The sequence below is a fragment of the Schistocerca serialis genome, chromosome 7 (assembly GCF_023864345.2).
Source record: "Schistocerca serialis cubense isolate TAMUIC-IGC-003099 chromosome 7, iqSchSeri2.2, whole genome shotgun sequence".
Lineage (NCBI taxonomy): Eukaryota > Metazoa > Arthropoda > Insecta > Orthoptera > Acrididae > Schistocerca > Schistocerca serialis.
The window spans coordinates 37349424-37363157 of NC_064644.1; the positions used below are offsets into that span (position 1 = coordinate 37349424).

The following is a 13734-nucleotide window of genomic DNA, read 5'->3' on the forward strand; positions in this document are numbered from 1 at the left end:
CAATATTGAACTAGAGGCGTACTGTACATACAGTGATAGTCTCACAGATATTTTTTTGTTCTTGCATCTCTGCGCCAGCTGCTGCCATCACATGACAGGGTTCTCCGTCCCCGTTCCAAGCGGCAACCTTGTGTGAAATGTGGACCCAGTGAGCTGAATAGTTGTAAATGTTATGCGGTACAGTCTTCCTTCACGGTAAAACTTCAGACTGCCACTTCACCCGAGTGGCTGTTACAGGCTGGAGTTGTTTGATAACATTATTGGTCGACAGTCTAGACTGTACTGTTGATACTGGGGCTCAGGCTTTCTGTTTTCGAAACTGTGCAGGAGGTCAGTTGCGTTGGGCATTCTTCTGGGCGCGGTGAGACGTGTACTGCCTCGTAGTTGTGATACGATTCCTCTCCTCTAATCGTCACACAGAACGTTGTGTCGTGCCAGGTTGTCACAAGCTGTACAGGTTGCTGGACAAGCTGCTCTGCCGATTCACTGGCCAGTCTGCTGGAGAATCTGGAGGCTACGTCCGGTGTTCTAGGACAGCCACTAATAGACAGTCGCAAAGCTTCTGCTGCCCGATCCACTGGGCACGCGGGCAGTTCCCGGGACCGGTAGTGGTGCCGTCAACGGGTCCAAAATTAATGGACGAACGAGACAAACCGGACTCAGCAGAGGAGTCACTTGTGTTCTGTGTCACAGTTGCTGTGTGACTCGCCAGTGGTGGGTCAGGTGGCAGGCCGGCAGCAGGTCTACCGTAGTCTCCGCGTCAGTTTGATCCCGCGTCGTGGTCGATCACACACTGTCCCAGCCGGAGAGGCGCCCGGCTATCCACTAGAGCAGTGGCGGTGCCCAGCTGGGGTGGTCGACGTCGCCGAGCCGAGCTGCCGCGTCCTCGTCGCTGGGGGCGGCGGCCTCGCGTCACAGGACGGCCGCGTCGGCGGCGGCGGCGGAGGCGGAGGGGGCGGCGGTGGCCGGCGCCGCCCAGGGAGGCGGCTGTCACATGACGGGCGCCAGCGCGTGGGCGTGCGCGTGGCAGTGCGGGGGCGGCACCTGCACCTGCACCTGCACCGGCTGCTGCTGCTGCGGCGGCGGCTGCTGCGGGGGCGGCTGCGGGGGCGGCTGCTGCTGCGCCGCGTGCAGCTGCTGCACCGCCTCCATCTTCTCCTTGTGCAGCAGCTCCTCGCGCTTCTTCACCTGCTTGCGCTCCTTGGCGCGCCGGTTCTGGAACCAGATCTTCACCTGCAACAGGCGTCAAACGCACACGCTATTTCTGCGTCCGATCCTCCGATATCGTACGATTAAAGAGTAAGAAGTGCACAGTAATCGAGAAAACGGTATGGGAGGCTGGGGCTCAACGGGGGACACGACCTTCAAAGAACGAGGCCGTCCACCCATTGAAACGAGTGTGTCAAATTTCAACTACAGCGTATTAGTCAGGGGAGCCCTCTTTTCGCCCAAAGCCACAGGAACCGTGGAAGACGCTGCAGGAGGCGCCGGAAGATACCTGCCCTGTGCTTCAAAAATGGTTCAAATGGCTCTGAGCACTATGGGACTCAACTGCTGTGGTTATCAGTCCCCTAGAACTTAGAACTACTTAAACCTAACTAACCTAAGGTCATCAAACACATCCATGCCCGAGGCAGGATTCGAACCTGCGACCGTAGCAGTCGCACGGTTCCGGACTGCGCGCCTAGAACCGCGAGACCACCGCGGCCGGCCCCTGTGCTTCCGCTGCGGGGATACAGACCAGTACGGAGAGGCCGCTTCGCAGGCAGAACTTACAAACCGATCAATCGATGAGATGCGCCACGATTTTCAGGTATCGGAGAAACTGAGCGTATCTCGATATAAATATTAAGGAATGTTTTTAAGGGGAACTCTCTTGGCGAGTGCATGTAGTTTGGGAATAGGGGTCACTACAGAGCAGCATTAATAGTTGATCTCAAATAAATAAATAAACCCTTCGGAGCTGTGAAGAATCCACGAATGAGAGGTAGGGCACAGCAGGGGAGGGAGAATCCTAGACCATCCTGGCATGGAACCCGCCACCACCCCTGTGCTGCCACACACGGACAGTATGCATTGCCTCTGTGCTGACATGTCGCCCGATAAGCCACTGTCATAAATGTACCCCTGTCAATGTACTGTTTGTCTCTGATCTTCTACTGAACCGTAAGAAAAGAAACCCTGAGATAATTATCAATACAATGGGCATATTATTGTCCCCTTATTTTTTATTGTAACGTGTGATGGAAAAATATTCCCTCATTAACACGCAGCTCCGGTTGATTCCAATAGGATTTATTAATTTTTATTTTTTTTCCAGGAACTGTAGTAGATGCTCAGGAAATAAATGCAATAACAGTCGACGGTAACAATAACTGCATACATTTAAATCTGGCCCGCATTTACACACGGATCCCACTGGGTTGTAGAGCGCTCTCAGGTACTGCAAGCCGCGCAGTAGCGTGTTGGTCCACCTTTGGAACACAAGACAACAATACATTTGCGGGCAATGGTGCGAAAAGTCCTCGGTACGTTTCCAGACTATGTGGCACCAGAAGTTTTCGCGCAGGTCACTCTTTTCCCACAAAATACGAACCGAGATTTCGTGGGCGCGGGGCCGGCGCCCGCTAGCATCCCAGATGTGTTGAATTCGTGTTTCAGACCGGGAGAATGTGGCCTCGACGGCAACGTGAGTTAACTTCTGTGCTCCTCATACCACTCTCCAGAGTATCTATGCAAAGTGGTTGAAAGAGGGCGCAACCACTATTGGGCGATTAGATGTCAGTCGTCCTCACCTCATCACACAACTTTGTCAACTGAAGACATAAAGTCTTGACGTTGATATTACATCAGAATATTTTATGATCTGAAGATGGCGGTGAAATAAAGTAAAATCCGCCCAAACAGGCCATGAAGGACCAACGGTACCGACCGGCCGCCGTGCCATCCTCAGACCACAGGCGTCTCTGGATGCGATGTGGAGGGACATGTGGTCAGCACACCGCTCTCCCGGCCGTATGCCAGTTTACGAGACCGGCGCCGCTACTTCTCAATCAAGTAGCTCCTCAGTTTGCCTCATAAGGATTGACTGCACCCCGCTTGCCAGTGGTAACTGATCCGAGTGCTAGCCCAACGCGGCAGCGCTTAACTTCGGTGATCAGCGGGAGCCGTTACCACTGCGTTAAGGCGGTTGGCCTGTAACATCAAGTGTCATCACACTGCAGGAGCCTCCACGAAGATTGCGTTCACCACTCGAACAACAAGCAATCGGGCGTCCCCTGGAAACGACCTAGTCGGCCAATCCTGCAAACACCGGAGCACCAAAACCAAAGATGACAAAACTCTCCGAAGAGACTCAAAAAAGGCCTTTATCAAGACCATCACTAGTGACAACTTCCTGCAATATTGAAGGCTTATCTGTAAATAAAGAAATTTTATTATCTGACATGTGCAAACGAAATAACTGTGACGTTTTAGTGCTACAAGAAACACACAGAGCACCAACTAGCCATAGACCAAAAATACAGGGCATGAAATTAGTTCTCGAGAGACCACACGAAAGGTACGGAAGTGCTATATTTGTGAAACCGAACTTAGACGTACGCTCCTGTGCTCTGACCTGCGAAAAAAATATAGAAATTTTAACTATTGAGCTACATTCATGTACTGTAACATCCGTGTACAAACCACCCAGTGCGAGGTTTAAATTTACGGAGCCTGGAAATTTCCATTCAAAAAACATTAAAGTTGTACTAGGAGATATTAACTGTCACGGTCTCGCATGGGGTTATAAAGAGACAAATGACGATGGCGAAATGCTGGAGACCTGGGCAGACCAGGCTAAACTGAAATTGATACATGACCCAAAGTTGCCTGCATCATTTAACAGCGGAAGATGGAAACGAGGATTTAATCCAGATAACATCTTTGTCTCCGAAAAGGTATCCCTGCAAACTGTAAAGCAAATCGAGGATCCAATTCCAAGATCGCAACACAGAGCAATAACTTGCTGCATTACTGCAGTAATCAAACCAGATGTAATGCCCTTTAAGAGACGCTTCAATTTCAAAAAAGCTCATTGGGAACTTTTTACAGAGGACCTTGATAAGGAGATCTTGGAAATTAAACCAGAGATACAATCATATGAAACTTTCATAGACCTCGTCAAGAAAATCTCTCGACGGCGCATACCTAGAGGGTGCCGCACCCAGTATATCGCTGGACTAAATGGTAGCAGCAAGGAAGCTCTGAAAAAGTATGAAGAACTATACAATAAGGACCCCTTCTCAGAGGAAACGATCCAGGCAGGTGAGGCACTGATGTCTGGTATCTCCGAAGCGAGAAAGGAAAAGTGGTGCAACCTCCTACAAGAGACGGACATGAAGCACAGCAGTAGGAAGGCATGGAAACTGGTCAAAAGTCTCAACAACGACCCAACAGAACCACAACCAAATTACAGTGAAGTTACACCCGATCAGATAGCTCACCAACTACTCATGAACGGAAAAACTAAAAGGAAGATCAGGAATGGCAAAATTAAAAGAAAATTGAACGAGGAGATTAGCTTCCTAGCTCGCCCGTTCTTCATTCAGGAGCTACAAGATGCCATCAATGATTTGAAAAACAATAAGGCTGCTGGCCTCGACGATCTGAGATCTGAGCAAATTAAACATTTTGGACCGGGAGTACAAGCATGGATCCTAGAGCTAATGAATAACTGTATTACAACAATGCAAATTCCTAAACTGTGGAGGAAAGCTCGGGTTATTGCATTACTAAAACCAGGGAAAGACCCAGCTGAAGCTAAAAATTTCCTGCCTGTATCACTGCTTTGTCATTTATTTAAAGTGCTGGAGCGAATGGTCCTCAAACGCATAGCTGATTATGTGGACAAAGCCCTCATTAACGAACAAGCTGGATTCCGACCAGGAAAATCATGCTGTGGCCAAATTCTTAATCTCACACAGTACATCGAAGACGGCTATCAGAGAGGAGAAGTAACTGGGGTCGCATTCCTGGATCTCAGTGCTGCATATGACACAGTTAACCATAAGTTGCTTACCCAGAAAGTGTATAATGTCACTAAGGACTACACCCTTTCTATGTTCGTGCAATGTCTGCTACAAAACAGACGCTACTATGTAACCTTACAATCTAAAAACAGCCGTTGGAGGACACAGAAAAATGGACTTGCACAGGGTAGTGTCTTGGCTCCAATATTATTTAACATCTATACCAATGATCTTCCCATCAGCCGCCGGACACGAATGTTCATATATGCTGATGATGCAGCAGTGGCCACACAGGATAAAACCTTTGAACAAGTGGAGGAGAATCTCACAGGAGCCTTAACAGAACTTGCTACCTATTACGACGGCAATAATCTCAAACCAAACCCTAGTAAGTCTCAAGTATCCGCCTTCCATCTTAGGAACAAACAAGCCAAACGGAAACTCCGAGGTCTGGAACCGCAAGACCGCTACGGTCGCAGGTTCGAATCCTGCCTCGGGCATGGATGTTTGTGATGTCCTTAGGTTAGTTAGGTTTAACTAGTTCTAAGTTCTAGGGGACTAATGACCTCAGCAGTTGAGTCCCATAGTGCTCAGAGCCATTTTTTTGGAAACTCCGAGTCATGTGGCAAGGGGAAGAGCTGAAACATACAAACAGCCCAAAATACCTGGGAGTAACATTGGACAGAGCACTTACTTTTAAGCAGCACTGTCACAACACTAAAAAAAAGGTCTGTGCCAGGAACAACATACTGCGGAAGCTAACAGGTTCATCGTGGGGAGCTCAACCACATGTTTTGCGCACCACGGGTCTGGTGCTGAGTATCTCAGCAGCGGAATATGCGGCGCCAGTTTGGAGGAACTCTGCTCACACTAAGCAAGTTGACGTCGCCGTAAACGAAACTGTACGTATTGCCACAGGATGCCTCAAACCAACTCCCACAGACATCATTTACCCCATCATAGGCATAGCACCACCCACTATCCGCAGACAAGTAGCCGCCGAGATCGAAAGATCAAAACAAAAGAATGATCCTCGACACCCGTTGCATATGCACCGAAAACAACGTGTCCGGCTGAAATCCCGCAGGAGTTTCATTGAAACTACTGAAGAGCTCGTCACCAAACCCGCCGCAAGGCGGCTATCTCTTTGGGAAGAAATGGTGCCACACTCCACAATGGATCTACTTGAGGAGGGATCTGCAGGATTTCAACTACCTTTTACAACTTGGAGGTCATTAAACCGGCTGCGCACTGGAGTAACTGGGTGCAAATCAAACCTATTTAAATGGGGTTACAGTGATGGCGACAGGTGTGAATGTGGAGCAATACAGGACTTGGACCACCTACTGATCTGCCCAGATATGTCTATGACATGCACTAAAGATGATATTTTGAAAGTCAATGACAAAGCAATCTACGTTGCTAATTTCTGGGAAGGGAAGATATAATTGGTGCATCCGGACACGGAAGAAGAAGAAGAATCACACGACGGGGGGGGGGTCGGAGACTCGCCCGCTCTGTGAAGCAGGATAGGCGGCTGCCTGCTGCTTATCCGACGACAAAGTGCGTTGCTGCTGAAGACACAAGTAGCGTTCAGCGCACCTTACAGAACACGGCTCCCCGCAGCAGAATGCCACTACATATTCTCATTTTGGCCCAAAGTCAGTTAGGATTGCAGTGGGTACGGGATCATCGAGATTGGATCGTCGTTGGGCCATAACGGACTGCCCTTTATGTAGCATTTCCCCACATGCAGCCCGTGTAGTCGCTAGACCGACTCCGCATTCGTCTCTGCACCGCTTCTCCACCGCAGCGCCAGCCGTAGCGGCTCATCACTGTACAGAAAGATACGATGCCTTCACGTACAGGGTGCTTATAATTAAACGTTCGCTATTTGAGCCAATGTACACGGAAACTACTTACCGTATGTTCAGACTGTGTGCTTCAGGTTACTACTGTTACTGTCAAGATTGGCCGTTCGGCGACGTAGGATCGAAACATAAATCAGCGTGCATTACAGTTGCAGTTAACACGAATCAGGACGACTTGGGCAGGGCTTTACTCGTAAAGAAACAACAGCAGTACTGCAGCTACTCTTCGCGAGTATTGATGCATTAAAAGAGTATGCAGAGGTTCTCATTCCGCAGCGGCGCTGAAGAACATGATTCGGAAGTTCGAATTAACTGGCGATTTGGGAACTGCTTCTAGGTGAGACCGACGGCCAATTGCGCCAAAAAATGTTGAGGAAGTTAGTGTCCACGGCTGAGAATGGTGGACGCAATGTCCCGTCTTCAGGCAGCGCACGAGCTGTGTTACGACAGCTGAACATTCCACGGTGCACCGTTCGCAGAATGCTGCGAACGACTGAGAAATGGTATCTGTAGTGACGTTCCTGAATGTCACGGATGCAGATGGGCGTCACACTGAGCAACGTTTGTAACGTAGAACGCAAACGTGGTACGCGATTAACAAATTTTACCTTCTCATGTGGACATTAAGATCTGATTCTTTCCATGGTTTATCCGTTTTTTCTCTTTTGTATGTCCTTACAAATGTTTCCACGAAGTTTTTCATGGGGACCCTACCAACTAGTGAAAGTTCAGTTATAACTACCCTGTACGTCGGACGGTACCTTCTCCTGTGGTGACGGTTCTCTAACACTTAAAAAGTTTTTTATGTCTTGTTACATAGAGCTTCAGTGGTTTTTGTAATTGTGCTACTTTAACATTATTTTTCGTGTTTTGGCTTGTACAAAACGTTAACTAATCATGGTGCGTGATAAACCTTTTTAAAGATAAAGTCACAGAGACATTAGTTATTGTTACGTAAATATTGTTTTACGATGCCGTTTATTATCATGTAACTGAAAGTGGAGTATTAATAAAATTGTCAGGAGAATGTTAATAAGTGGCAACATTTTACAGAGTGTTGTGATACCGCAGAGCGGAATAAGAACACCCTTTCTACAAGAAAGTGCCTACCGCTGTACAAATGAATGAACTGACTCTATTCAGTCGGTTGTTTGAAAAATTTATACTCATTTGCTTCTAGTTTTGCGTTTAGTTTGATTTATTCATTCATTCCACTAAGTGAAAAAAGCTTCCACATCGGTAAAAACTAATTAATATATTGCTGTAGATTATGTTTTTCAGATACAGTTAACACGTAACTCGATATCTGCTCTTAATCTAGTGCCGACAAATAACCTTCAGTTCAATTTTTCGGCAATGTTTGTGAAAAGGCGTTTAATTAATAACTGACTTTGTATCTAGATCAAAAGTCCGAAACGCTCGGTGGCGTGGTAATGAGAGAAGAGAAGATCACATGACTGGATAAAAAGTGTTCCTCGAGATACATTCAATGCATTACCGATTCTGCAAGGATAATTCATATTCTAAAAATATATTTATTACAGATATTCAAAGAAAATGAACAATGACAAATATTTTTGAGGAAAAAATGCTCTCGACAAGTGACAATACACGATTAAAAAGCAAGTGATAAAGTCACCAAACAATTAAAAAATATATCTTACATGATTTCCGTTCACGTCTCCTCAGCATTTACCGAAAGAGAATTATCGGTTATGGTTTCAAACCAGTGAGAAGACAGACACAGGGCTTCATTAAATTTAAATAATGTAGTGCTTAGATGTTTAACCAACAGACAAAACTTAAAATACAAACCACACATAAGGATATAACACTGAAAAAAAGAACCTACTACTAAAACAAAAATAACATACGTGCCATCAAATTATCTGGCCACTTAACGAATAAAATGAACGAAGTTTTACATAAGATAAATGTAAAGTTAGCATTACCACGACCAGTAATCTGAAAATACGAATTCGATCCGGGAAAGCCAAAATGTCAGAATTTTCGAGCCCCGGAGTTAACAAAATTTATTATGAAAATTGTGCGAAATTCTACAGCAGCCAAGCAGGAGGAAACAACATTAGATTCAAAGAATATACGAGAGCAGGTGAAAGTAATCAATCAACTAACCGCCTACATCTTAAAAATGAAAACCACAAGGCAGAACACGTTGAAAACACTGTGCAAATTTTACACAAAATATCTAAGTGGCGTATTATGAATGTATTGGAAGAATTAGATATATACATACAAACGAGAATTTCCTGATCGGCTTACTTAATGAACAAACTGACCTGAAACAGAAGCCCAAAATTTTATTGAAATTTTCAACCACGGGAAAGGATGGACGTATAAAATCACAGATAATACATACACAAAAAATCTTAACCAATAAAATCTATGAAACAAAGACATCATCCGCGACTCCCAAAGGCGAAAAATTTGTAAACATACAGCATCTAAGGATACCAAATGTTAAATAGCTGTGAAGCAGTTACCACGAAACATTTTACATTACAGAAAACTGCGTGATTATAATAATATTATTTCATAACAAACAGCTCACCCCGGATTCCACATGGCCGTCAACTCCACCTAGACGTCAGCAAAAATTTAATCTATAAAAATCAGTTGTTGATCATAAGTGAGACGTAAATTACATTCATTGTTCACAACACCCGCAGGTGCACTTGAAAATGGCTTTGCAAGCCGAAACAGGCAACCTTTGTGTGCAGAAACCTCTATATACACTCCTGGAAATGGAAAAAAGAACACATTGACACCGGTGTGTCAGACCCACCATCCTTGCTCCGGACACTGCGAGAGGGCTGTACAAGCAATGATCACACGCACGGCACAGCGGACACACCAGGAACCGCGGTGTTGGCCGTCGAATGGCGCTAGCTGCGCAGCATTTGTGCACCGCCGCCGTCAGTGTCAGCCAGTTTGCCGTGGCATACGGAGCTCCATCGCAGTCTTTAACACTGGTAGCATGCCGCGACAGCGTGGACGTGAACCGTATGTGCAGTTGACGGACTTTGAGCGAGGGCGTATAGTGGGCATGCGGGAGGCCGGGTGGACGTACCACCGAATTGCTCAACACGTGGGGCGTGAGGTCTCCACAGTACATCGATGTTGTCGCCAGTGGTCGGCGGAAGGTGCACGTGCCCGTCGACCTGGGACCGGACCGCAGCGACGCACGGATGCACGCCAAGACCGTAGGATCCTACGCAGTGCCGTAGGGGACCGCACCGCCACTTCCCAGCAAATTAGGGACACTGTTGCTCCTGGGGTATCGGCGAGGACTATTCGCAACCGTCTCTATGAAGCTGGGCTACGGTCTCGGACACCGTTAGGCCGTCTTCCGCTCACGCCCCAACATCGTGCAGCCCGCCTCCAGTGGTGTCGCGACAGGCGTGAATGGAGGGACGAATGGAGACGTGTCGTCTTCAGCGATGAGAGTCGCTTCTGCCTTGGTGCCAATGATGGTCGTATGCGTGTTTGGCGCCGTGCAGGTGAGCGCCACAATCAGGACTGCATACGACCGAGGCACACAGGGCCAACACCCGGCATCATGGTGTGGGGAGCGATCTCCTACACTGGCCGTACACCACTGGTGATCGTCGAGGGGACACTGAATAGTGCACGGTACATCCAAACCGTCATCGAACCCATCGTTCTACCATTCCTAGACCGGCAAGGGAACTTGCTGTTCCAACAGGACAATGCACGTCCGCATGTATCCCGTGCCACCCAACGTGCTCTAGAAGGTGTAAGTCAACTACCCTGGCCAGCAAGATCTCCGGATCTGTCCCCCATCGAGCATGTTTGGGACTGGGTGAAGCGTCGTCTCACGCGGTCTGCACGTCCAGCACGAACGCTGGTCCAACTGAGGCGCCAGGTGGAAATGGCATGGCAAGCCGTTCCACAGGACTACATCCAGCATCTCTACGATCGTCTCCATGGGAGAATAGCAGCCTGCATTGCTGCGAAAGGTGGATATACACTGTACTAGTGCCGACATTGTGCATGCTCTGTTGATGTGCCTGTGGTTCTGTCAGTGTGATCATGTGATGTATCTGACCCCAGGAATGTGTCAATAAAGTTTCCCCTTCCTGGGACAATGAATTCACGGTGTTCTTATTTCAATTTCCAGGAGTGTACAATCCAATAAAGATTACATTACAGCTACTGGAATTGATTCCTTATTTTTTTAAAGGTCGTATTTCGAATTACTCGATGCTGCAGGCTCTACGGACAAAAAACTATAATCAGTTTGCTGTCCTCCAAAAGCCATATATTAACTGGGAGGTCGTACAACTGCTTGCAATTCGTTCTATTATCGCAAAACGCGAGTTGCCCCTTGTGTTGTTTAGAAAAATCTGTTTGTGAATATTCATAGCCTGTCCCGTGAGCTGTCCTGAGGCCATCTAGCGTATGAGGAGGACGCCACCCCCCCCCCTCCCCCCCCCCCCCCCACACACACACGCTCACAACGCAATTTGTTTCCAGGCGCGCCCAGTCGCATTCGTGTAGGCAGGCGCCGCGGGCCACTCCTTTCTGGTTTCTGCATCTGTAGGGAGGTGTTCGCATTGTGAGTGCGGTGTTGTCGGGCGCTGCTGTCTCGAATTGATCGCCAAAATGTTGGCAGTGGGACAGGAAACAGAAGGTCCTGCCGCGATACTCCACAGCTCCCATATTACCCTCGACAGCGATGCGCTCGACATCCGTACGTGAAGGCGGCCCAAAACATGACCCTTCCAAATAGTTATCCAGCGTCACAGAAGTTCTCCACCCATCGGTGAAAGGTGAAGAGGCTGATCCACATTCCATCCCAGGTCTTCCCGCCCAACTGTGCTGGGGCCTTGGCTGTGGCTCGTAATGGCCACCTAGACGGCCAAATTGGTGGTTTGGAGACGAATGCGTTCTGTCTGTATTGCCACAGCTGGACTACCCCAGATGCCTCTACAGAGGGAGCTTGCAGCTCGGTCAGATCCTCCTGAGAGCACCTAAGTCACACAATGTTCAGGTAGCACTCACCAGCCGGCGTTTCGTCCACCGACGACTGGTGCGAGACAGATTTTCAAACTTGTGTGTCTTACGACAGCGGGTGAAAGTCCGAATGACGTCGCTGCGGTGTGCGCCACAGTCACCGGAACACACGGTGGCTACTGTGATCGGTGACCTCACAGCTGACGCTCTCACCTCACCACAGCGCACGGAAGCTTATACAGGGTGACCCCTGATGATGTTGCAAACATTCAGGGATGAGGGAGAAATGTAGATTTCATTTGAGATAACAGATCCTAGTCCGGAAACGAACGAGTCGAAAGTTATAAGCAAAAAACGACCTGATAGCTCTGGCTGTCGAATACATGTACCAGTACTGTTGTTGCTGCTGCTAAGATTGTCAGTAGACAACCCCGACCAGCACAGCTACAAGCTCAAGTAATCCAATGCGAATGTGGCTCTGGGTACTGGCATGAGTAATCTTGGTGTAAAATGTCTGTTCTGTAGTAGACTTCAGTTTGTGTCTACAAGTTGAAGTACTAACGTCGATTAGCCCTAACCAAATGGAGTCTGACGGAACTTGCAGACTTGATTTTCATGTATAGGCAAGCAAATTGAAGCAGCAGAGAAGTGGAATGGTTGTACAGGGCCAAATATCCACGTAGAAGGCATCCGGATCACACTATGCTCCCAAGACTTTCCAACGATTAAGTGAAACAGTGCAATTGTTACTACAGTACAGTGATTGAGGAGGATGAAATACATGGACTGCCGGCTCAGAACACGCAGTGCTTGCTCACGTGGACGAGGCGCACACAATCAACACTCGATCAGTTGCACGTGAAATAAATGTTGCACAGAGTACTCTATGGCGAGAATAATGGGAAATGCGGCTACGCCCCCAACATCCATAGAAACTGCAGGCCTTGACTCCTGCTGACTTCAGACTTCGTGGCGTGTTCTTGCACTGCTTAGATTCGATCCTCACTTTCCTACTTTTCAAGGGTGAAGAATGTTTCACTAGAAACGGAGTGCTAAATAGTCAGTCATGTCTGGGCCGATCAAAATCCCCGCGCTGCAGCTGTGAAGAGCCATCAACACAGATTACAGTCAATGTGTGAGCAGGCATAGTCAGTGATTACGTACTGGGCTCATTCCTTCTCCTTCCTCCCCACTGAAACGCATCAGTGTATACAGTGTTTGTTCAGAGACTTCATCCCCAGGTTCTTGGAACATATCCCACTTGTTATTCGTCAACAAATGTGGTTCCAACGCAATGGAGCCCTACCTCACTTGGATTGAGGGTTCGTGAATACCTGGATCTGACAATCCCTGTAAAGTGGATAGGCAGATGAAGTTCTGTTTCGTGGACAGCACGTCCACCAGATTTCACTCCACCTGATTTCTTCTTTTGGGGCCATGTGAAGAGTCTTGTGTATGAGACGCCTGTCGAGACTGAAGAAGTTTTTCTGCCACGAATTCTCGCTGCTTGGGCCACTGATCAAACGTCACCGGGGATTTTAGAACGGGTACGACAGATCTTTGTGTGACGATGCTATGCTTGCATTGACACTGGAGGACACTATTTTGAACAACTGTTTTAAATGCAGCAGACTGTGAAACTTGGACAGGTCAACGTAATTCATTATTACTGTGCCGCAGACTTAGGATTTACGGTCTCTCTGGCACCATTTTACATGCACCGTTACCAGTCCATTAACGGGGCAAATTATCTGAGGGTATTGTGGAGTTATCAGCGGGAATTCTGTACATCATGATCAGGATTCGAAGTTGGGGCCTTAGTTCTGGCGCTGCGCGAGGCTAAGGCGGAACTT

The 13734-nt window shown here is 47.8% G+C and overlaps 1 protein-coding gene across 1 annotated transcript in view; it reads right to left on the reverse strand.

Annotated features, from left to right (window-relative positions):
• Positions 1-990: 990 nt before the first annotated feature.
• LOC126412620 (homeobox protein CDX-1-like) overlaps positions 991-13734 on the reverse strand; it is a 75613-nt gene continuing 62869 nt past the window's right edge. Inside the window, exon 3 of the mRNA XM_050082290.1 lies at positions 991-1233. Coding sequence (XP_049938247.1) covers positions 991-1233 — 243 coding nt within the window. The remainder of the gene's footprint in view (positions 1234-13734) is intronic.